Source organism: Aethalodelphis obliquidens, unplaced genomic scaffold (assembly GCF_003676395.1).
Source record: "Aethalodelphis obliquidens isolate GAN/ISIS:26980383/991018 unplaced genomic scaffold, ASM367639v1 scaffold12, whole genome shotgun sequence".
NCBI classification, from domain to species: Eukaryota; Metazoa; Chordata; class Mammalia; order Artiodactyla; family Delphinidae; genus Aethalodelphis; species Aethalodelphis obliquidens.
This window is the reverse complement of record NW_020837956.1, coordinates 12387116-12411629: the sequence shown is the minus strand read 5'-3', so window position 1 is coordinate 12411629 and position 24514 is coordinate 12387116. Positions and strand designations below refer to the sequence as shown.

The following is a 24514-nucleotide window of genomic DNA, read 5'->3' as shown; positions in this document are numbered from 1 at the left end:
TTTCTGTCACTCTACCATGAAACTGCATCTTTCTTTAAAAACAAACAAAAAACAAACAACAAAACCCCCAAAACTAAAAGGACTAAATATTAATAATTATGTAAGTGAAAATATTCTCCCCTCAAAAATACATTTATATCCAAATTATTTATTTGAAACATATCAGATGAAATTTAATCAACTATATACTAAGACTCTTTGTAGCTGTAGTAATAATTACAGCTATTACTGACTAATTTATAACATTAAACTACAGGATATGTTTACTGTCTTTGTAAATTTTTTTCAAAGTTCTTTTTTTATCAACTTGTGCTATGGACTGAATTGTGTCCACTCAAAATTTGTAGGTTGAAACCCTAACCTCCAATGTGCTTGTATTTGGACACAGGGTTTCTAGGAGGTAACTGAGGTTAAATGAGATCATATGGGTGGGGAGCGAATCCAACAGAATTGGTGGCTTTATAAGAAGAGGAAGAGATCTCGATCTCGATCGCTCTCTGTCTCTCTGTGCACAGACTGAGAAAAGGCCATGTGAACACACAGCAAGAAGGCAGCTGCCTACAAGCCAGGATGAGGGCCCTCACCGGGAACTAAATCTGCAGGCACCTTATCTTGGACATCCCAGCCTCCAGAACTGTGACAAATCTCTGTTGTTCAAGCCACTCAGTCCATGATATTTTGTTATGGCAGCCTGAGCTAAGACATATTTTGGTACTAAGAAGTGGGGTGCTATTGTAATAAATACATAAAAATATGGAAGCAGTTATGGAACTGGGTAATAGGTAAAGGCTGGAAGAGTTTGGGGGTACATGCTAGAAGTATAGACGTTAAGAGCAAGAGGTCAATGAGAAAAGAGGAGAGCCGGTGAGAAAGCTTCCATCTTCTTAGAGAATACACAAATAGTCATTAACAGAATGTCCTTTAATGGATATTAAAGGCCATTCTGGTGAGGTCTCAAGATGGAAATGATGAACGAGTTATTGGAAACTGGAGGAAAGGTAATCATTGTTATAAAGTGGCAGAGAACTTGGATGAATTGTGTTCATGTTCTAGTGTTTTGTGGAAGGAAAATTTGCAAGGGATGAAATCGGATAGTTAGCTGAGGAGATTTCTAAGCCAAGTGCTGAAGGAGAGGCTTGGTTCTTTGTGACTGCTTACAGTGAAATGTGATTGTATTTGGAGATAGTGCTTCTGGGAGGTAATTAAGGTTAACTGAGGTCATAAGAATGAGGTCCTAATCAGACAGGACTGGTGGCCTTATAAAAAGAGGGAGAGGGGCTTCCCTGGTGGCGCAGCGGTTGAGAGTCCGCCTGCCGATGCAGGGGACACGGGTTCGTGCCCCGGTCCGGGAGGATCCCACATGCCGCGGAGCGGCTGGGCCCGTGAGCCATGGCTGCTGAGCCTGCACATCCGGAGCCTGTGCTCCGCAACGGGAGAGGCCACAACAGTGAGAGGCCCGCGTACCACAAAAAAAAAAAAAAAAAAAGAGGGAGAGAGATTTCTCTCTTTGCATGCACACACTGAGCAAAGTGCATCTGAGGACATACTGAGAAGGCAGCCACCTGCAAGCCTGGAAGAGAGCTCTCACCAGGAACTAAACTGTCCAGCAGCCCAGCCTCCAGACCATGAGAAATAAATACCAGTCTATGGTATTTTGTTAAGGATGCCCGAACCGACTAATACAATTAGAACAGAGAAAAGGAAAGAAACTGTGGTACAACCCATGATACTATATTATTAATGATATTAAAATTACTTCAATATTAAGCTGCCAGATTTACTAAATCAGGTCAAATGACACTTTTTCTTTTACCAAAAATGGAAACAGAACTTACTGTTTAGATTCATCATCATCCCCTTCATCATCTTCTAAATGTGCCACATGCCCTCTAAGGATAAAGAAGGATAATTCCACTGTTACCAAATGGACTTTACCACCAAAACAGCTTAAGAAGAAATTTTAGAAAATGCAGGAAGGGCTACTGTAGGACAGAATTTTATTTCTATGTCTTTACAGGATTCAGGATATTAAAACAACAACAACAACACAATCTTAGGCTACATGATAGAGAAGGGGGTAAAGGACTTTACTCATCTGTAACAAAGTATTTTAAGCTTAATTAAAAATTAAAGTTACCGCTGATGTAATTCTTCTTCAACAGACTTCAGAAGACTCCTTAGGAGAAAAATAAAAATTAAAAATAATGTGAATAAAGCAAAGAAATACTAAGTACAATTTTTCATCACTTTAACCTTATCTATAAATTTAAAACACTTTTTTACTATTCACTAAAAACTTGCTGTAACGATCATCGCTATACCATAAAACATCAGGTTATATTTAATGAGGTATCTATTTTCTGTTGCTAATGTCTTTATACATGTATTTTAAATGAACAAAATAAATCCAAGTGTTTATTGAAAAATACCAATTCAGACAAAGGACAACCCACCATGAAATGTCACAACTGGGACTGACAAAACAATAATTGCAGGGTCATAGTCAGGGGTTTCCAGGATTTAAATTTTACCTGGAATATTTTACCTGACACCTGAAATTATATTTTCTTTTTCTTAATGTAAGAAAGGTGACACACTTTAAAAAAACATCATGCTCTCAGGCAATCCTACAAAATGAAACTCAACGTGTTGGATCTCTGCAAAAGCATGCATGCATGTGATGTGAATACATGAATGTAGTAGCACTTTGCTTTCACAGAAGACACTCACTTACCTGAAGTATCTGTTCTCCAGTGGTGTACTGGCAAACACATTTACACTTTTGGGAGACTAAGCCTGTATCAGACCAGGTGCGAGGATTTTATCATTAGGAGCAATTTATAAAACTTTGATATTCAGGAACGTAAGAGAGAACTCACGGCATTCCTGAAGTTCCCTTACTTCTTTTCACTGCAAGTTCATGCAACATACCTCCTATATTATACTCTTCAAGCATCAGAAACTCAATAGCCTTCTTAAAGCTAACGAGATAGAAATACGGTTACTGACAGATTACTGTGGTAAAAGTGGTTCAGCAGAAAATTTACTCTCCTCTAATCATTTCCCCTTCCTATATATAGTGGAAAAAACTGCCCTCAGAATTATCAAAGCATAAAACCAGAGAAACTGAAAGGTATGGTTAGCTGGTATGAATAATTAATAGAATAGACTTTAGCCATCAAATGTTTTAATTAGGATAGTTTAATAACAATTTAAGTATTAAAAAGTGACGAAGTTTTAAATCTGGACTTGTAAATGACATAGGAAAACCATAAACTAATTGCAAATCCTATTTTGCAGATAAAAAAATTAAGGTACTTCAGTCAAATGTATTACCTATTCACAAAGCTCTTCAAGGACTAGCTCTAAGAAGACAGGACTTCTACCTAGAGGCAGTATAGCAAAATGATGACAGGTTGTGAAGCAAAGACAGCCTGAATCTGAATCCTGCCTCTGCCACTGTAAGCTATGTGGCCTTCGATAAGTTACTCTGATTTTCCTAAGCAAAATGGGAATTACAATAGTACCTATGTCAAAATGTTTATCTGCAGATACAATTAATTATTTCTTTGAATAGTATTTCAGAGCACAGTAAGTACTCAATTAGTGTTTTCTTTATTATTATCAACTAAGCAACATTTCTCTAAACCAGCAATTCTCAAAGCACGGTCTGGGGATCCTGGGGGTCCTATAGGGTCCGGTAAGAGGTCTGCAAGGTAAAAAAACGATTTTCATAACCTAAAGCACTTTTTTTCTTTTTTTACTCTTAATTCACTCTTTTTCTTTCTTTTTTCACTCTTATTATTTCATTGAGAATGAAACGCTGGAGTTTTCTGGAGACTATGAGATGTATGATATCATAATAGATTAGTAACAGATATGAGAATCCAGCTGTCTTCTATTAAGCCAGACGTTAAGGAGATCTGCAAAGAATATAAAACAATGCCACCTTTCTTACTAATATTATTTTGTTTCAGGAAAAAAACAGCTATTCTTCATAAAAAATGTTATTTGTGGTCCTCAACAAAACGTTTGCTGTATTATACTGACATATCTAAAGCTGCTTCTAAGTTTCATGAGAGGAACAAAGTGGTGTTGCAAAGAGGGTACCATTAAGAGGTGGCATTTGAATTGGTTCTTTTTTTTTTTAAAGACTTTTTTTGATGTGGACCATTTTTAAAGTCTTCATTGAATTTGTTACAATACTGCTTCTGTTTTATGTTTTGGTTTTTTGGCAACGAGGCATGTGAGATCTTAGCTCCTGACCAGGGATCGAACCCACACCCCCTGCATTGGAAGGTGAAGTCTTAACCACTGGATCACCAGGGAAGTCCCTGAACTGCTTCTTAAAGATGAGGAATTTTTTAATACACACAAAATTTTTTTATGGTAACATGGAAGGAGTATATTACTATTTGAAATAAATAAATATTTTGAAAAGTTTTCAGTTTAAATTTCCAGTACTATAAATATTGATATTTATAAGTGATATAACCAAAAGCTCATTGGAATCCTTAATAATTTTTAAGACCATAAAGGGATCCTGAGACTAAAAATTTCGGAAGCATTGCTTTAAATTATTTTACCAAATTAAATGTAATATCTCTGAACTGTACAGTGGGCTTTCACATCATCTTAGAAGATGTGAAAACAAACTTTTTCTTAAGCATGTGACAATATTTTTCGAGCCATTTCTTTTTCCAGTAGAGAATATTAGCATTTGAAAATAATTAAGAGGAGAATTTAAATGTAGTTTATTTTCAGTTTACCATATTTAGTTGGACTTATATGGCATTCTACTTTTTAAAACATTATCTTCCTGGGAGTATACGTTCTGTAAGAATAAGAGAACATGAAAAAGCAGCTATCCTAAGGCTAGGGACTCATATGTATATTTTTAAATTCATTTACTTGTAAATTTCCTACTATGTGTTAAGATATTTTGTTAATAAAGTTACAGAATTCATGAAGTCTTAATGAAAAGTAGAAAATATGATTTGCTTTTCAGCTTTTATAAAAGAGAAAATGAAATATGGCTAATTTGCATAAAGGTTCATTTATACCGTATCTTGAGAGCATTGGAGAAAAATGTGATACTGATTTAATCACCAATACTGGATGTGACATAATAAATAATGTCACTATTCACTGGTCTACTTGGATTCCTCTATTATGGAATTCTGAGAAAGTAATGAATAAAACAAAACAAAAATGATGCCCTCATACTGAACTACTAAGTCAACTGAAAATGACCAGAAAATCTGGATGAAGAGGTTAAAAATGGAAAAACATGCAAACATAGATCATAGATTTAACTGATAAAGTGAAGAAACTGATAAGGAGAGAAGTCAAAAACCACCACCAAAGTATTTGGCATCTTTGAATTAGCTGCTGGTTACTAGAACCATTCAAAATTGCCTAACTGACTCAAAACAATCTGTAAGTACTGCCCTGATTAGATTTGAGAACAAACCAAAAAACTTCCCTATTTCTTTAAAACCAAAAACCAATTTTATTCTCTCATATTCACTTGCTCTTACAATCAACATTTACTGAGTAAACACTACAAATAAGGGCAACTAATGTGTATTAAACCCTAAATGTGCTAAATGCTTTGCAATGATTATTCCATTTCACCCTTAGTATACTATGAGGCAGGTACTATTATAATCCCCATTTATTAGAGAAAATTGAGATAAATTTCTCCAAGTTACACAGTTTATAGCAAGAGACAGTTCTGACTCTGGATCTGGCATTTACTACTACTATACTTAATTATGCCAGGAATTTCTTTTCACTATTATTTAAGTCTTTAGAAGAGAATTTATTTTTAGAACTTTTGCTCTACATTAAAAACAAAATCAGAAATAGAGTTTTCTTTTAAAAATAGTATTTTGTTGGTTTAAATAGTCAGAAAAGTTGACCCCAATAATAACAATTCAAAAGAAAACAACCCAGTAAGTCAAAACACATATGTATTCTGTTAAAAAAAACAAACAAACTTAGTTCCTGCGTGGTCTGGAATAGGCAGAAACCCATAAATGGAAATCTGTCTGCCTGATCACCTACGGAGAAAGCAGGAAATCCTGTGAGTTTTAAAACACTGCCTAGTCACAAGAATAAAGCAGACATAGCAGTACAGTAAGAGAAGTGCTACATCCATGCTCATGTCACATGTATGTATATACCTATACACGAAACACAGCCAAAGGGCAAACTTTGGGGCAACCTACCTTGCCAGTGATTCGTTATATAGAATAAAGTTCCTTAAGCAGGGATCCAATTAATCAAAAAATGAAGGTTGGGGAAATTATTAACATTTACCTAGCCAAAGTAACTATATAATATGAAAATGTCTAACAATCAAAAAATCAGACAATGGGGACTAAGGAATCTAGAAAAGCATTTAATGATAGGCCATTTTGGGGGTATTTTTGCAAGTATATAATATAAAAATATATTTAAAATAAACCAAAGTAAATGAAATATTTTTCAAAATTATACAATCTCTTAAAAATACATCAAACTTTGCTAACAAGACCCTTAAAACTAGTGACCTGAAATTTAGACAAAATAACACAAAAACACATCAGAATTTATTTGCTAACCCATTATGAGACAAACTTTCCTTTGTTGCCCATCAACAAATCAAGACAAACTATAAACAGCAAATGTTACTATTTTGATAAAATTTCATTTTTCAACCAGGGAAATTTTAGACTTATTTTCCATTTTAGGAAACATAAGGTTTAAAACAAAAACAAAAACTTCATGTTATTTAACTGAAGTTCAGCAAAATCAAAACTAATGCATTTCTCTAGCTTGTCATTCAAAGTCGTTTCTGGGTTAAGAAAAGAGTATTTAAACATTTCGTTTATAAAAAAAGAAACATGATTTTGCGTTATTATCTCTAAATCTGAGTTGCTTGTCTTTTAGTCACCTGCTTAACTTAAGATATTAACATATTTTAACTAAAATATGGGTATATAATATGTCTCAACCCTCTAATGTCACTGAAATTATATTTGGAAATTTTAAGTAGTTCTGATTATTGAAATAATATCTACATATAGCTGGGAGATTTTGGCAATTTAAATATTTCCCTATAAATTAGCTTTTATAATGATAGTTCATCCATGAACTCAGGAAATGAGACTCTACGGGGAAGAGCAGAGTCCTGTCCCCATATCTTGCTAATTCAGGCCTACGAACATCTTAAATTGTTACACCTTGCAAGCTGCCTTTTCACCACCGTGCTGCACCACCTAGACAGTGCCTGGTATACTGCAGACCTTAAACAACCGCTGGATTTATTTCTTGCATAAAATAAATAACTTTTAAACCTTTAGACATATTTTAATGGCTATCTACTTTTTAAAAGACTCTTGACAGCTAAAAAGTTAAGACAAAGATTTTTAAAGAGTGTGAATATTTCCATCTGTTTTCATAGGCCAACACATCTGGGAGATGTACCAAAGCAAATTTTGTAAGTAATAAACAGGTCAACTTTGCAAATAAAAGAAATAAATTGCTGAAACATATACTCATCTTTAGTTGGAATGTACTTACTTTCTCTAACAGGTAAGGTCTACAAAGTAGCTTGATACAAAAGATTTAAGGTGACTCTCCCCATTATGACAATTATTGAGTAGATGATTAGCAAGGTAGTAATAAAGAAAAGTTAAAAGCATATTATAAAATATATCTACCAGACTAGTACAATTTACTACTGTAAATATTTAAAATACAATTAATATATAACATATTTTAAGGCAATTTAAGTATTCTTAAATTTAATTTTAAAAGAATTTTACTTACTTGTTTGCACCTAAAAAGTAACTACTTTGGTGTCCTTGTCCATATTCTAGTTGTAGATCCTAATAGTACAGAATAAAATATTCAGCAAGATAGTAGTGTATCACAAATCATGATACACTAACGCATATTGTCTTTAAAAGAGAAACCCCAGACTTCAAATAAATCTGTATTGCTATATGTTCTTAAAAAGAAAGCAAGGTAGGACTTCCAACAATAAAAGATTTCAGAAGTTTGTAGTCTTAATTTATATATTTTATTATTTAAGTTACCAAAATTTTCCTGGGAACTTGTTTGAACACCATATGCAAGTTTCATTTATGGTTATTGCTACTGTAATTAACATTTGTAAAAATCAGTTTTTGGAATGAAAAAAGCTGAAAAAAGTATTTATGCTCAAGCTATAATGAAGCAAAAATGATTACAGAAGAGAACAAGCAACAAAAATCTTGGTTTGACTTTGTATATAAAATCTGCAATAATTATGTATATATACACATTCACATATTTCTACTACTGCTTCATGCAGGTAATAATTTTTTAAAGGTTAAAAAGAAGGTGGTCTTTCAAAGTGAATTATACATGTGAAATTGCACAAGATTATAAACTAAATTTAAGGACTTTAAATATTTTTTTAAAGAGTTAAGTAGCAAAACTTCAAACGAATATTATTAAGGCAGTTCTTCAACTATTTAAACATTTCCACTGAACGCTGCAGGTTGTAGAGTTAAGAACTGAAATTTAAAGGAACTAACAATCTATGTGCTCAACTGAAATGCCTTCTTGAGGAAAAAAAATGATTTCCAACAACCACGGAAAGTACAGTTTCGTTTTCTCCCACTGTATTTCAAGCACCGTTTTAATGATTAAGGGGGAATATTTAACATTTTAAATGAATTTTACTTTCATTAGAATATAGTGTACTTAAAGCGCTATCTAGTTTTACAAGATACTGCCAGATGCACAATGAGGACTTAATGCAAAAGTTACCTTCTTGGAGCAGCCTTCCAAGACTGTCCAGGAAGATAGGTGTAACCTTCTTCGCGACTCCACGGCATTTAACACATAGCTCTCCTCTAGCGTTTACACTGACTTTTAATTAACTTATTTACAAGTTTATAAAAATAGTAGCCAGGCTATAAGCTCCTCAAACAAAGGAAAATTGTTAAATCCATCTTTTTTCCCCACAGCCTAGGGGCTAGCATCGTACCTGGCACACACTAATTAGGCCCTAAGAAAATGCGTGTTCAAATGCCATTTGTTTATTTTACTGTAAACAGATAACTAACACTTCAGCCTCATTAAGATATACATAGATAATTATAGATCACACAAATACTAAGCCTAGAAATACAAGACTTCTAAGCAATACATCACATTTAAGTGAAAAGTTAAAAGCCAAAAGCCAAAAGCCTGGTTTAGACAAGGCTCAAATTTTGTCTTCTTCAATAATTGTGTTCTTCCATGCATAATAATATATGTTCTTACCAGTGACAGAAGAGATAACACATCATAAACAAAAAAGATTAGTGAACTGTCACACTGGTATCACATAAAATTCTAATGAAATTCGGATACCTGTTCTCTTTAATTTGTAATGATAGATCTTAATAGGATGAAATTGCTATTATCATAAGACTGCCACACAGTTATTATGCTGCACTATTTAAGTGGTCATGACTTTATATAGGAGACTTTAAGCTTTGGTATTTAGTAAAGAAAAGTACTAATCTCAATGAATACCTTTCTGAATTCAACTTCATTTTCTTCAGCTGTGCATAACTGGGCCCTTCTACCAGACCAGCAACCTCTTTAGCCAATATAATCTGCTAAGCCTTTAATCAAATGACAGCTTTCAAAAGCGTAATTTGTGCAGAGTGGCCATGGCTTGTGTTATATAATTATAGATATGTCCTAAGAATAGCTAGCTCATCTGTTACATGACAGTTACCAGGTTGATGATAATAATTTTAAAAAAATCAACTGATATATTTAGGAAGGTAAGAGAAGAATCTGAAATAACTAATGAAATATTTTAATAGAAAATGGACTGTAAATTCACATACAGAATAACATTCAGGATGGGGAGAAGTTGCTGAAAGATCCAGGTCTGATGATTAAATGTGGCATGTGTTAAGCCCTACCAGGAAAGCTAAAATTGAAAGGGTTTCATTCTTTATTAATTCCTTCTCCGTAAATCAAGTTATGTTTTAGCATCCATAGGGAAAGAAAACAAAAACAAAACCCATGTGCTAGGCATGTCATCAAGGAAAAGGATTGCACTAAGTCCTTCTAATAAGTAGTTAATCTCATTTAATTCAACTATTATTTACTAAGCACTTATTATATGGCAGGAATTCAGACAGCAAATCAGACAAGAAAAATGAGAATAAATAAAAAGGAAAGGAAGAAAAGGGAAACTTGGGCAAAGTTAGTAGTCATTTACATATCTTTAGGGTAGTCTAAGAAAGACTGATCTAAAATGCTTTCCAAAGGGACTTGGACGCTATTCTGTAATAGAAAAATGCTACCAAAGTTATGCTTGGAAAAGCACTCAAAATAACTCTATAAAATGATGGTAAAACATGGCCATTCTTTATAAGCTAAATAAGAATACATTTGAACATGCCAGGATAGACATAAAAAATTTAGTAGCATAAATCAGGCATCAACTTATGAATGAATGACAGTGTTTAACTACACAAAGTCAAAGCAGTAACAACATGGATGCAACATGCAATAGCCCAGTATAGATTCAAATTGAACACTCAGCAAAAAATTTAAGATGGTCAACCTAAGCCCAATTAAAATATCTTTTGGGGTCAGAAAGTCCTAACTTCAGTGTTTTAATGAATAGAGGAGTACTTGTGAACTCGGATAGAGCCTCTAAGAAGACATGGTCCCAGCAAGAGCTGAAAAAGAACAGAGGATGTGGCGTGGAACACTGGAAAAGAAAAATACATGACCAAGAAAATCTTATTATTGTTTTTTTTTAAAAACCCATCTGGAGATTACAAAGTCTATCTATACCTGATGAGAAAACAGCAGGAAGTCAAAAGAATTGTTACAGTTGGCTACAAAAACACTAAAGAAAAAATACTTTAACAATATGTTTTAACCAAGAAAAAAGAGAATAGCAGAATTTTTTCTCATCAAAAAAATGAGAAAATATGGCACACAAGTAAGGTGTTAGGAGACACCTTTTAATGTGGTAGATAATTTACAGAAGTAAAAAGGGACTAAACCCTCGATAATTCTTATTTCTTAAAAAGAAAAGCAAGTAGGGTCAGAACACTAACTGAACAAGCAGTGTTCTGACTAATAAAAGCAGAAGACTTAAGGGGACTCAAAGTGAATAAACATGACTTTTGTATAGCAAGGCTGGAAATGAATATCAGCAGGTTAGTTTTTTTTTTTCTTTTTAAATTTTACTGAAGTACAGTTGAAGCAGGTTAGTTTTGATACTCTAGAAAATGTCCTGTAATTGTGCAGTTATGAAGGTGAGTTTTCCCTAGAAATTGCTTCATATATAATAGGTAAGAAAAGTGACCATACAACATAAATTTTTTAGTAAGTAATAGTTTAACAGATTTAAAATTAACAAAGTTGATGTTTCTTTTCCAGAATAAATTTAACTTTATTTATAGACTTTATTCAATTCTGACCTAATTCAGGGGTAATCTTGTAGTACTTCTGTTATGGTTACTGATAATGATAAATTGGGTATATCTTTTGGACATGTTTTTAATTATAACCTAAATACTTTATTCTTACTTTTTCAGGAATACTGTAAGTTTCTTCAGAGCAATGATTATGTCACTACTTATGTTCCTCCACAGTAATTAACATAGTGCTTTACATATACAGTTGACCCTGGAACAACATGGGTTTAAACTGTATGAGTCCACTTATATGCTGATTTTTTCAATAAATACATACTACAATATCACGTGATCTGCTGTTGGTTGAATCCAAAGATGCAGAGTCACAGGAAGGCCAACTATAAAGTTATACTCGGATTTTCAACTGCTGGTGTCCCTAATCCCCTTGTTGTTTAAGGGTCAACTGTTCTTACCTTTCAATATATTCTTCACTGGTATATGGGCCAAAATGCCTAGTAGAACTAGGAAAATTAGAAAAAATTAGCAGCAGCTGAACAGATGTGTAATACCTTTTAATGTAAAGACAGCATCTTGTAGACCGGCTATATCCATTCTTATGGTTATGGGCAAAACTCTTATTATTATGGAATTTTGCTGAGTTTTTTTCTTTGCTTTTTTAACTCAGGCATCTTTCAAAATTTAAAGACCTTTCTACTCACTAACAATGTTAAAATTCAAGCTCTGTTACTCTGGTTTCATATATTATGATTGCCTGATTTAGAAAAAAACCTTTACTATAGTAATGATTCTAAATTCATTTACAAAAATCATAAGATGAATACCCTTAGCACTTAAAACAATCAGAAAGCATTGATGACATGGAAGTTTTAGGCAGCAAGGTCTTTAAGGGGGTAAATGTTTCTTTTGGTCCCAAAAGATTTAGGGCTGTCATCTTGGTGCCAATTGCCTACTAAGATGACAGCCAGACATTTTGGGTCCATCAGGTTTCTAGTGGCCAGCAGTAAGTATTTAAGAGTTGAAATCCTGTTCACAGTGCTAAGGTTTTAGAACTATGAAAGTAGGAGACTGAAATAATTATGGACACTTCACATCAAAAAACAAAAACACTAATTTGAAAAGACACATGCACTTCAATGTTCATAGAAGCACTATTTACAATAGCCAAGACATGGAAGCAACCCAGGTGCCCATTAACAGAAGATGTGGTATATACACACAGTGGAATATTACTCAACCATAAAAAAGAATGTAACATTGCCATTTCCAGCAACGTGGATGGGCCTAGAGAATGTTATGCTTAGTGAAATAAATCAGACAAAGACAAATATCATATGATATCATTTATATGTAGAATCTAAAAAATAATACAAATGAATCTATTTACAAAACAGAAACAGGCTCACAAACACAGAAAATAAACTTATGCTTACCAAAAGGGAGAGGGAAGGGGGAGAAAAAAGTTAGGAGTATGGGAATAACAAACTACTGCACATAAAATAGATAAGCAAAAAGGATTTGCTATATAGCACAGGGAATTATACCCAATATCTTATAATAACCTATAATGGAACATAATCTTAAAAAAAACCCCTGAATCACTATGCTATACATCTGAAACTAATGGAATATTGTAAATCAACTATACTTCAATAATATACACATACACACACACCAGAAAATAGCAAGCGTCAAAGAGGATGTGGAGAAATTGGAACCCTTGTGCATTGCTGGTGGGAACTGTAAAATGATGCAGCGGCTATGGAAAACCGTATGGTAATTCCCCCCAAAATCAAGCATAGAATTATCATATGATCCAGCAATTCCCCTTCTAGTTATATACCCAAAAGAACTAAAAGCAGAAACTTGACATATACTTGTATATCTAGGTTCACAGATGCATTATTCACAATAGTGTCCGTAGATGGATGAATGGATAAACAACATGCGGTTATACATATAATGAAATATTATTCAGGCTTAAGAAATTTTGACACATGCTACAACATGGATGAATCTTGAAGATGTTATGACATTATGCCAAGTGAAGTGAGCCAGTCACTGACATTATTTGTTACAAAACGACAAATAATGTATGAGTCCACTTACATGAGGTACCTAGAGTACAGAAAAATTCAGAGACAGAAAATAGAATGGCAGAATGGGAGTTATTGTATAATGGGTAAGGAGTTGCAGCATGAGAAGATGAAAACGTTCTGGAGATCAACAGTGGTGATGGTTGCACAACAATATGAACGTACTTAATGCCACTGGACCGTACACTTAAAAATGGTTACAATGGTAAACTTTATGTTATACACACTTTACTACAATAAAAAAATAACTATGGAACATATATGTTGATTAAAAAGAGAGAGAGCATGAGCACAAGACCAGTATTAGTGGGAAAAAAATATTGCCATTGTTGGGTAGAGGCAATAGTGGTTTAGGTGGAATTGTTGAGCCAGGGTGCTTAGGTCAAACCCCAGCTCCACTATTATTTAGTTGGGTGGTTAAAGTCGATTTCAGCTTCTATGCACTTTAAATCCCCTTATTTGTAAAACAAGGGTTAAAATTTAACATATTTAAAGTGTTTAGAATATATAGCCTGGTTTAAAAAAACTTCTAGGTAAGTGTTAGCTTTTATCATTAAAAGTGGGCTTTTTAAGGTTGATTTTATAAATAGTAGGATCTGACAAATATTTCATTCATCCCTCTTCTGCCAGAACTATCCACAAGTTAATTGTCCCTAAAGCCCTTCTCTGTCACAAGACTCCCTTGTCAGCTGCTCCCTCTATCATAAGAAACTACTGATTATGTAAGGGGTGTGGGAGGTAGTTCTAGGGAACAGAGCCATGATAACTCACTCAAGTTACTAGGCTAGTTACACACAGGGTAGAGAAAAGAATATTTGTAACTCTAAAAGTAGTATATTTCTGGTTTTGATGTTGTATTTTCCTGGAGAATATTAATACCTAAAATAGTCAATTTAAACTTTTGGTTCTGTGTCTTTTATTTCCACAACCAATGTCATTATTATCATTCTAGCCTACATATGCCTAATTCTGAAGAAATTTTCAGTCCAGAAATCACTGGCAGTGCTGTCTTCAGGCACTGCACCTCACTTGTCCCCTCACATGGTTAATTCTGGCCTCATGCTTTCTGGCCTCTCTGGGCCGTTTACTGACTCTTCTAGTGTTCCAACTGCTTCTTCCCACCTCCAGCGTTGGTTCTACTTTTGACTGCAAAACAGGCATCACCCCTGTGGTGACCAATTTTCTGTACTTTCTTTCTTCAGACCTAACTGGGGAACACATGCAATCTCATGGTTTCATCTATCATTTCCTCTTTGATGACTTCAATCTTCCTTTTCTGAGCTAATCCCATAATTCTAGTAGTAGTGTGACCATTCCATAATTTCAGCTCTTTATCTGCCGTCTCTAAGAACTGTGCCAATGACTGTTCCCACGTTAATTCCCATGACACTTAGTAGTCAACTGTCCATTATTTTCCTGGAAAATATATAATGGTTCCTATACAATATTGCAATCAGTCTTTTAGTCCCTCCCAGAAGGCAGATGAACCATAGTAACCCAAAAGCTTTCCTCCTTCTTTGACTTCCATAGTACCTATTATATGTTAGCCTTTCCTCATCAATAGTCACCACCAGAAAAAATTTTGGCAATGCACTGTACATTTTGTTGCATGGCTAAGAGTTTATATATACAAATATTTTCCACTGATCCAAGACTGCAACTTTCCTAAAAGAGAAATTATGTCTAAAATCTCTTTTATGTTGTACAAATGTTACTGGGCATAGATATAGGGATTTATATAAAGAATCATTTCAACTAACCAGAATTGAAAGAGGTATGTTATTAAGGCAGAAAGGGAGGAAAGAGTAGGAAAATTCGATTGAAAAGGCAGAAAAGTGGAATCTAGGAGTAAATATGGAGGCAACTTGGGGCCCTGGCCAGCTACAGAACTAGAAAAAACTATCTAATAGCAACTATTAAAAGTACTATTTAATATTTACTAGGGTTAATTGCCCATCTTTTCTTACCTAATGGTAAGATAGCCTTAATATTTATAACTTCAGGGAGTTTTTATAACCCAAATTTTGGCCTGAGAAAACTGGATACTTCATAATGCTACAAAGTTAAATTTTATCTGAGACTGATTTCACTGTTAATCAGGGGTAAATTATTTTTTTAAATTATATATATTTTATTTTTGTAATATATGGATATGTATATATATGGATGGTTTCTAGTTCACTAAAACAAGTCACATTATTCAAACTGGACATTTTTATAAGGAAATGTAATTTCTAAAGAAAAAAATCCATATCTGAGTGAGAAAAAAAATGTTCTTATAAAAAAGAAAAAACTTTAACTTTTTGTTGTAACGTTATAATATATTCGAGTAAATATGTTTATTTAATGTGTAGAAAAAATTGCTATCATCCTTTATATATGGTAGGTTGCTAACTGGCAGGACCTTATAAAACAATGCTTAAACCGGTTCATTAAAACTGGACAAAATGTTTGATTAAAAAACCCTGAAAGCAATTAAGACTAAAACAACGCTGACAAAGAAAATCAGAAGATGAGAAATACCAGATTAGATCTTGCAGTGTAGTATATTTCTTCTGAACTGTCCAAAAAATCATCACTGTCCGGCTGTTTAGCAGAGACCAAGAAACCCAAGTTATTAACACTTAGACTAAAAGCCACAAATTCACAATGGGAAACTCACAAGTGAAGTAAGTCCTGCTAACATAACTTTATTAAGGTAAATGCAAAGTCAAATCAGATTAAGGAGCTTCTAAAAAAGCAACAGTGCAACAACTTTCCTCTATAATACAGTTACTAAATTAGTACAGAATTTAAATACATGCAATGGTAAGTTAAAAAGAGAAGCAGAAAATAACAACTGGCATTTATAAACATCATGATTATGTTTTCTTCTAAACCTTCTCCATCTTCTACATAAAGGTCAGGCTTAAGTATTATAACATGATCATTTTAAGAATTTTTCTTTAGCATTCCTTTCCTCCATGCTGGTATACTGAATTAGAGCAACTCTTTAAGTTAAAAGGCTAAAGACTCCCTTTGTATGCCTTTAGTCAAGTGGGTTAAAATAAGCATTTAAGAAGAAAGTTCCCACTTCAATCCTGAGCGTTCATTAACAGTTACTTTCTTCTCATTATTAAGCAGAAAAGGGAAAAAAATGAAACATATAATCTGGAGCTTTGGTTAAGTAATTTCATTAGGATTAATTTTGTTTGTTTTTTAAGTCTCATTTTTTATTCTTCCATAGAATATTAACATCTCAAATGTTTGTACAGCATTTTGCTTCTGAGACTACACCTAATATTTTATCATATATCTGGAAAGGGGTATATAAAAAATTAACAAAAGAGAATCATGAAAAGAATGTTTTAGCAATCTTTAAGTAAATGATAAATTTAATCTGCTCTGTACACCAGTCTCTCCTGAGTCTCAGTTGCTCCAAAGAGATTGGATTCTGTCCTGATATTTAGAAAAGGTGGTTTACACTCTTAAAAAACTGCCCATAAATTTAATTAGAAGATATGCTATTACTGGCCCAACACTGTAGTTTAAAATTGTGGCATTTATCCTAATAAATATATATGTAAAAAGTCCCTCAAAAACTGCAAAGCAAAAATGAAAAAAAAAAAAAAGGCTAGCATTAAAAACATTTAATCAACGAATGGTGAAACTAGTAAGTTTCTCCTAAAATAATTTTGAAAATATTCAATCTCAGCAACACAGATTTATTTATTCCAAATTTTAGAATTAGTTACCTTTTTATTTCCCCAAATGCTTTGAAAATATTAATAACTAGCTTTTGTAGTCAGTACCAACATATCACAAAGACTAATTAAAACATTTACTTTCAGTGTTAAGATTCCAAGACTACACTACTTACAAGTTCATGATGTGGTTCTGTCTCCTTCCTTAAGGGTGGATCAAACTTTACTTGGCCAACTAAAAGAGAAAAACAGTAAAGCCTTCATCTGTTTCCATATTTTTAATGATACAATAATTTTAAAAGTTACTCCCATAGCAAAACCTATTTAATTTTACCATCTACCATAGACTGATCACAATCCAAAGATTTAAGTAAAGAATCTGTTAGCTGGAAAAAACCCAAGAAAGTCTAAGCTGTTAAAGCTTAATCTAATAATCCTAGGCCTTTTCTGTAGTAAAAAAAAAAGATGATTAACAAAATTACGTGTACGTTACAGTCAGGATCTAAGGTGCTACTTCACTGTGACCCAGCATAAAATAGAGACAATCTTAACTCAGTACTTCGGTATACAGACAGCAATTCAGGCAGAGCTATTTCTGGAAGCCAGCCTGCAAGACGGTCTCTAATGAGTCCTGCCTCCTGGTGTTCATAAACTTGTGTACTTCCTTCCCACTTCCCTGGGGTGGTCTATGTGACCAGACGAAAACGGCAGAATGATGGCATATAACTTCAGAGATAAGGCTTCTGTCTTGGGCTCTCTCTACTGGATCACTTGCTCTGGAGGAAGTCACGCTGTGAGCAGTCCTAAGGAGAGGCTACACTGCCAGGAACTTAAGCCTTGGGCTAACAGCTCCGTGAGTAACCTTGGAAGCAAATCTTCCACCTCAGTTAAGCCCTTGGCAGACTGCAGCCCCAGCTGACACCCTGATTGTCATGACAGACCCTGAGGCAGAACCACCCAGCGAGGCTGTCCTGGACTCCTGACCCTTAGAATATGTGTGAGATAATAAATGTTTATTGTTTTAAGCTGCTAAATTTTGGGGTAATTTGTTATACAACAATAACTACACTTCTGCAGCTAAAGTGTAAACTAAATACTAGAGCCAACATAAATTGACTGTACTACATTCACCCTTCCCCCTGCTATTCTAATTTAATGAATGTTTCACTACCTTTACCTTTAATTTCTGTATCTCATTATCATTGTCATTATCTACTTTTATAACCTGGGTACAGCATTCAAGACCACTGAGATAAAAGCAGAGGCACAAATATAAAACATTAAAAAGAAGAAAAACAGACAGTCCCAAATAATATCACCGCTCAACTAGTAAGAGCTCAGCCAAAACAGCAGTTCTCAATCGAGGCAGGGAAGCGAGTGAGATTTCAAAGTACAATCGTTTTGTAACTGTTTTGATTTTAGCTTAGTATGTATGGTTTACTGTGAATGTTAATGCCAGATAAAGGAGATCATGAGATTTGAATATTTAGCAATAGGAGGCACAAGTGAAAAAGGTTGAGAAACACAGCCCTACAAGATCTCCAGTTGTGTGTGAAGAAGTATGTATATGCTTTATAGCTGTTATGCACTAGATATCAAATTCTGGCCCTTAGAGATAAGTAGGCTGTTCAATAATGGGTTCCTCAAACCTGTGCACATATGATCACATATCAAAGATTACAAAATAGATTTTATTAAGGTATTAAAACATATTATATATATACACACACACACACACACATATATATATACATATATCACGTTGACAGAGGCCCTATTGAACAACTCTCACCTAAACTTGTCATCAAATGGCAAAATTAAATCTGTAATAAAATTACATGAGGACAGTTTCATGCATTATCTGCCTTGTGTTATCATCACATGTGAACATGCCTGTTTCCACCAGACTGCATAATCACTAAGTACAGGGGTGCAGGGATGCTGTCTTAGACTTTCATTTTTATTATTATTATTTTTTGGCTGTGTTGAGTCTTCGTTGCTGCACGCGGGCTTTCTCTAGTTGCGGCGAGCAGGGTCTACTCTTCATTGCAGTGCATGGGCTTCTCATTGTGGCAGCTTCTCTTGTGGAGCACGGGCTCTAGGCTTGTGGGCTTCAGTAGTTGGGGCATGCAGGCTCAGTAGTTGTGGCTTGCGGGCTCTAGAGCACAGGCTCAGTAGTTGTGGCGCATGGGTTTAGTTGCTCTGTGGCACGTGGGATCTTCCCGGACCAGGGCTTGAACCCCTGTCCCCTGCATTGGCAGGTGGATTCTTAACTACTGTGCCACCAGGGAAGTCCCTAGACTAATTTTCATAGCAAGGACAGAACCCCAACTGTAGTAGGTATTCAATACCCCTGTACTCTGTGGGAACACTTTTCCAGAGACAGGAGCCCATACAGCGAAGTCCCTACAGAGATTCATTCTTCATGCCTTACACTGGTATCACTCTTCTGTTCTATCCAAATTCCCTAAAGTTATGATAAGTTTCTGCCACAAGACATTGCAATACTGTTCAAATAACTGCTGGGCAATCATCCCAGGCTACAGTGCTATTTATGATGTTCTTAATAATGTCGAAAATTCCTACTTATCTGTAATTGTCTACTGGTCTTGATCTCTGTTTCTGCTACCATCTCCTTGAACGTATGTCAAGCGACACACCATAAATTTATATTTTACTATCCAGATGAAAACTCCTTCTTAGCTTCTTTGAAATAGCTCCGACATGATCACTTGCCGACCCATCACTAGCCATTAGGGGTCAAAACTGATCCTACTATGGCAGACAGGAAGAGCCCCAGAATTATTTCTTCTTAAAGCAAGTCTCTGCTTATCATATTTAACTGAAGGCAGAGGGGACTTCCTAAAAGGGAAAGAGCAACAGACTTTCTGCAAGTGAGCCGATTTTTACATATATGTTGCCCAAACACCATTTAGTTTAATAAAGAGAAAACCCTGGTTGCATGGAGAGATACCATGTAATTGTAAACATAAAACATTATCAAGAGCAACAAATGTATACAAATACTAAAATAAATTATTTTCTCTAAAGCCTGCCTTTATCGTCAATAGCATGACTGATTATTCTATATATCACATCTCACATAAAATCATAAAACATCCTAAGAAAGCAGATACTACAACACTGCATAAGATTTTAAAGCCTCAAACATCAAACCCACAAATTGTAAGAAGTGGTGGTTTTAATCCTGTTGCTACCTCAACATACTAGAGGGATACAACACCTTTCTTACTGGCAAACACAGGAGAAGAGAAGATGTCCATCAAAAGGAGGGCATATCAGAGTCTCAGAAAAACTAGGGTGAAGGCATCTATAGTTTCAAATAGCATGTACACACATGTGCAGTTAGGAGCTGAGAATCACTGATATAAACTAGTAAAGAATGACTAACAGGAAACTGCACTTTGCAGTAAAGGGCCTGACAATACAATTTAAAAACAGAATTGGATAACAAGATAGAAAGTACTTTAGATTTTCAGTAGTACTGAACACATAAGGTTTTCTAACTGCAAAGGCAGCTCTAATCACCTTTTGTATTATTAAAGAAATGACAAAGATGTATTGTAATTACTTTTTGTACATTAAAAAATAATGGGAGGGCTTCCCTGGTGGCGCAGTGGTTGAGAGTCCGCCTGCCGATGCAGGGGACACGGGTTCATACCCCGGTCTGGGAGGATCCCGCATGCCGCGGAGCGGCTGGGCCCGTGAGCCATGGCCGCTGGGCCTGCGCGTCCGGAGCCTGTGCTCCGCAACGGGAGAGGCCAAAACAGTGAGAGGCCCGCGTACCGCAAAAAAAAAAATAAAATAATGGGAAATGCTCACATGCTAAGGTTGTCATTTTCAGAAAAATACTTTTGGGGAAAAATTAGCAAATTTAAATCACATGGCTTCAGAGGGAGCTTTAAAGGTTAAGTTTATATGGTCACACAACTAACTGTAGGCAAAGTACAAATCCCAGTCATGGGCTTTTTGTAAATTAGATGGTGCTTTCTTTCAAGAATTTCCTTCTTTTAAGAGCATTTCCAGGTAGCTTCAGCAACAAACTCTGCCAAGAACTTAACACAGCGTACGGTCCAGCCAAAATTCCAAAGGAAGGTTCACGAAGGACTTGCAGTGTGAAAGCCACACAGGCGTGCTGACGTGGTTTCTGAAGTGGAGCCGTGTTTGCGAAAGATCGCTGGGCTGGAAGCCGAGAGATCTAGGGCTTGCTGTTAACCAGGTGTACGACTCCATCCCACAGGCAGATCTATTCATCTCTGCATTTCTTTTTGTTTTCTATTAAATGGTGATAGTGCCTGTCCCTACTTAACCTTACTTAGCTTTTACATGTGCAGACCTCTCCCTCTCCTGGCTCTCCTGGACCATCAGCTTCTATCTAACCTGGGAGCTTGTTAGAAGTAAAGAACCTCAGGTCTCACCCCAGATCTACTGAATCAGAAACCGCATTTTAGCAAGCTCTCTAGGCAAGTTCTATCCACATGGAAGTTTAGGGAGCACTGCCTTGATTACTTCTATCCTGCCTATTCTAGGAATTTTATTCCTCTTCCCAAACAACATAAATACACGCCCCCAGACACCACCAGAAAGTCCTCAGGAGTAAGGAAAATGAAATTCTTACTGCCTTAATTAAACTCTACCTTTCAAAGCATCTAATAAGAAAAACTACTTGGAAGAAAATGAAGCAAAAATAACGGCAACTAAATTAAAACTTGAAATCTTATTTTTTATTGTTAAATTATAAACTGTGTACAGGATACACTTACAGTTTATCTCCGAGCGTGTTTTTTCTTCTCTCACATTTCTACTTGTTGAGTGAATTCTATGTGGGACAGCAACAAGAGGCTAGGAAAGAACAAAATCAATGACAAGCCACAGTCTGGTCCACAGAATTACCCAAATATGAAAGAAATACTTCTCTTCATATAAAAATGGGAACAAAATACAACTTTGCTAATATTTGTTTAAAAAATGGCAACCAGAAACTGAAAGCTTCTTACTCCTCAAACTGGGAGCTTAAGATTAGGGATATACGTTATCCACAGCAGGTTCCCAATAAATGTTCTATGAGTTGAATAGAAATAAATATTCAAAATTGAATATTTCAACAACACAATAGCTGTTCAAAAGCTGCAGCTAGCTTTCCCTGTTGCAGAGGAGAAAATTGTAATTGAAAAAAAATCTGCCTCAACTTCTTATATCAAGAAGGATGAGATAAATGAAATGAAATAATGCTAAAGGCATTAATGATTTATGGTCTTCTTACCTAGTAAACACAACATTTTCCCCACCTTAATGCTTTTTCTTGTAGAAGCAGCACTCTATTTTCTTTCCTTTTATTTTATTAAAATCTCTCTATGTGTACTGTCACTTTCAGAGAGAAATATCCTGGGGGGTAGGCGAAGTGGGGATGAGTTCTTCTTACTATTAATTCATGGACATTCCTCCAACCTTATGGAGTAAAAAAGGCCCTATTTGAAAAGCTTCTGCAACTCCATTCTATACACTCTAAGGCTTCACTTTAAGAGGTGATGCCAGCATCTATTTCATGTACCAAATAGGTTTTTTCTTCTGTGTGTGAAACACTATCTTTGAAGTTTTACTACCTTTGAAGGAGATACACTCTTACACATATCTTTTGGAAAATGTAATTCATAAACATTTGAGCTCAAATTCTTAAGACTCTATAAGGCAAATAAAAAACAAGACCCGAGTTAACTATTCTCAGTGTAGGCACCTCTCAGGAAATAAAAATATATGAATCTAAGACCCAAATATTAAAACACCAATGTAGTAAAAGAGTAGCAAAAATAATTTTAAAAATTAAGTATTTAAACTTTACATGTACACAGTGATTTGTAGTTTACGAAGTGCTTTCATATACCTTAGCTCGTTCTGTCCTCAAAATAAACTTGTGAAACAAGTATCAGTCTTCATTTTATAGATGAGGACATTCAGCTAGTTAGCCACAGAACAAGAAAAACCCTGGACTTTTGATCACAATATTTGGAGCAAAAACAAACAAGCAAAAATAGGTGTCATGTTAGATTAGTCACACATACTGCTGTTATCAGTGAACTTGGATGAAATCTATGCTTTCTATGAGAACAGTTTTACTTTCCCAGCTTCAACAGTGCAATTATAAAATTATTAAATCTTATAATGCTGTACCTAGTACATGGGTTAACATACAGGAGAAGACAATGCTATTAATCACAATTACTTCAATGTGTAGTACTTCTAAAATAGAAACTACATGGGAACCCTACATGAAAAGTCAACTTTCTTCCACTGTGAATAATGTATACTAAACTAAAACAACTAAAGACTAAAGTAGAACTAGTACACATGCTAAATATTTTCAAGAGAATTCAATTTCCACACAGTATTATATAGTATCACAGCAAGTACCGAAATGCTAGTTAGACACATTCAAATTCTGAGTGACAACACAGTACTCAGCAATTATAATTACAAATCATTTGCAAATAATAAGACTCAGATACTACCTATTATGTATAACACATATTGTAGTATTCTATATGTATAAATTACTATAGATTTCTCTGGGGAAAGTATGATCTTAAACTATGGTGGGAAGAAAAGTTACCCTCCTCCCTATCCAACAATTATAATACTAATAACATAGTCTTGATAAGGAGAAATTTCTTTCTCTGCTATAGGAGAAAATTTCAGAAGAATCTTTATTCCACAGGTTGCTTCTATATTTGGTTTATTATTTCTCCTCTTTAAACACATTTTAAAGGACTTTATAATTCAGTACAACAAGTAAACAGGATGAAGTAAGGGACAACAATGCAGCATCTAGTGCACTGAAAGAGTACAGGAGGTCCTCGTCCTGTAGTCTTGATATGCACAAATTTCAGTTAGTAGAATATAATTAAATTACACTAGTCCTCTATAACATGGTTCAAATTTCAGTCACTAGTTTATTAGTTGTATAATATTATATAACAATTGTATATTATTCAGTATATTAATCTTATCAACATTCAGTATATTAATTATAATTGCATAAAACACAAACTTCACTGCCTGCTTGTCAGTCCACAGATCACTATGTGAATAACAGATGCACATCATGATCCGTAACTAATCACGTCACTACTTTCAAAGTCTGTCTGTGACTGGTCACTGAGTATCTGTTATTCAGTTCATGCACAGACAGCAAAGTGTGTAGTTGTGTTGTCTCCTTGTCTCTCAGTGATAATATACTCATGTGACATTTTTACAAAAATTGGTAACTGAAAGAAGAAATTAG

The 24514-nt window shown here is 34.7% G+C and overlaps 1 protein-coding gene across 4 annotated transcripts in view; it reads right to left on the bottom strand.

Annotated features, from left to right (window-relative positions):
* MAP4K3 (mitogen-activated protein kinase kinase kinase kinase 3) overlaps positions 1-24514 on the bottom strand; it is a 190500-nt gene that overhangs the window by 32975 nt on the left and 133011 nt on the right. For 3 of the 4 annotated variants that reach the window (XM_027113315.1, XM_027113317.1, XM_027113318.1), the window contains 6 exons: positions 21999-22077; positions 17391-17449; positions 16055-16117; positions 7819-7877; positions 2138-2176; positions 1836-1889 (listed from right to left, as the gene is read on the bottom strand). In XM_027113315.1, the coding sequence (XP_026969116.1) occupies positions 1836-1889; positions 2138-2176; positions 7819-7877; positions 16055-16117; positions 17391-17449; positions 21999-22077 (353 nt within the window). The remainder of the gene's footprint in view (positions 1-1835; positions 1890-2137; positions 2177-7818; positions 7878-16054; positions 16118-17390; positions 17450-21998; positions 22078-24514) is intronic. The other variant, XM_027113316.1, reaches the window with a different exon arrangement.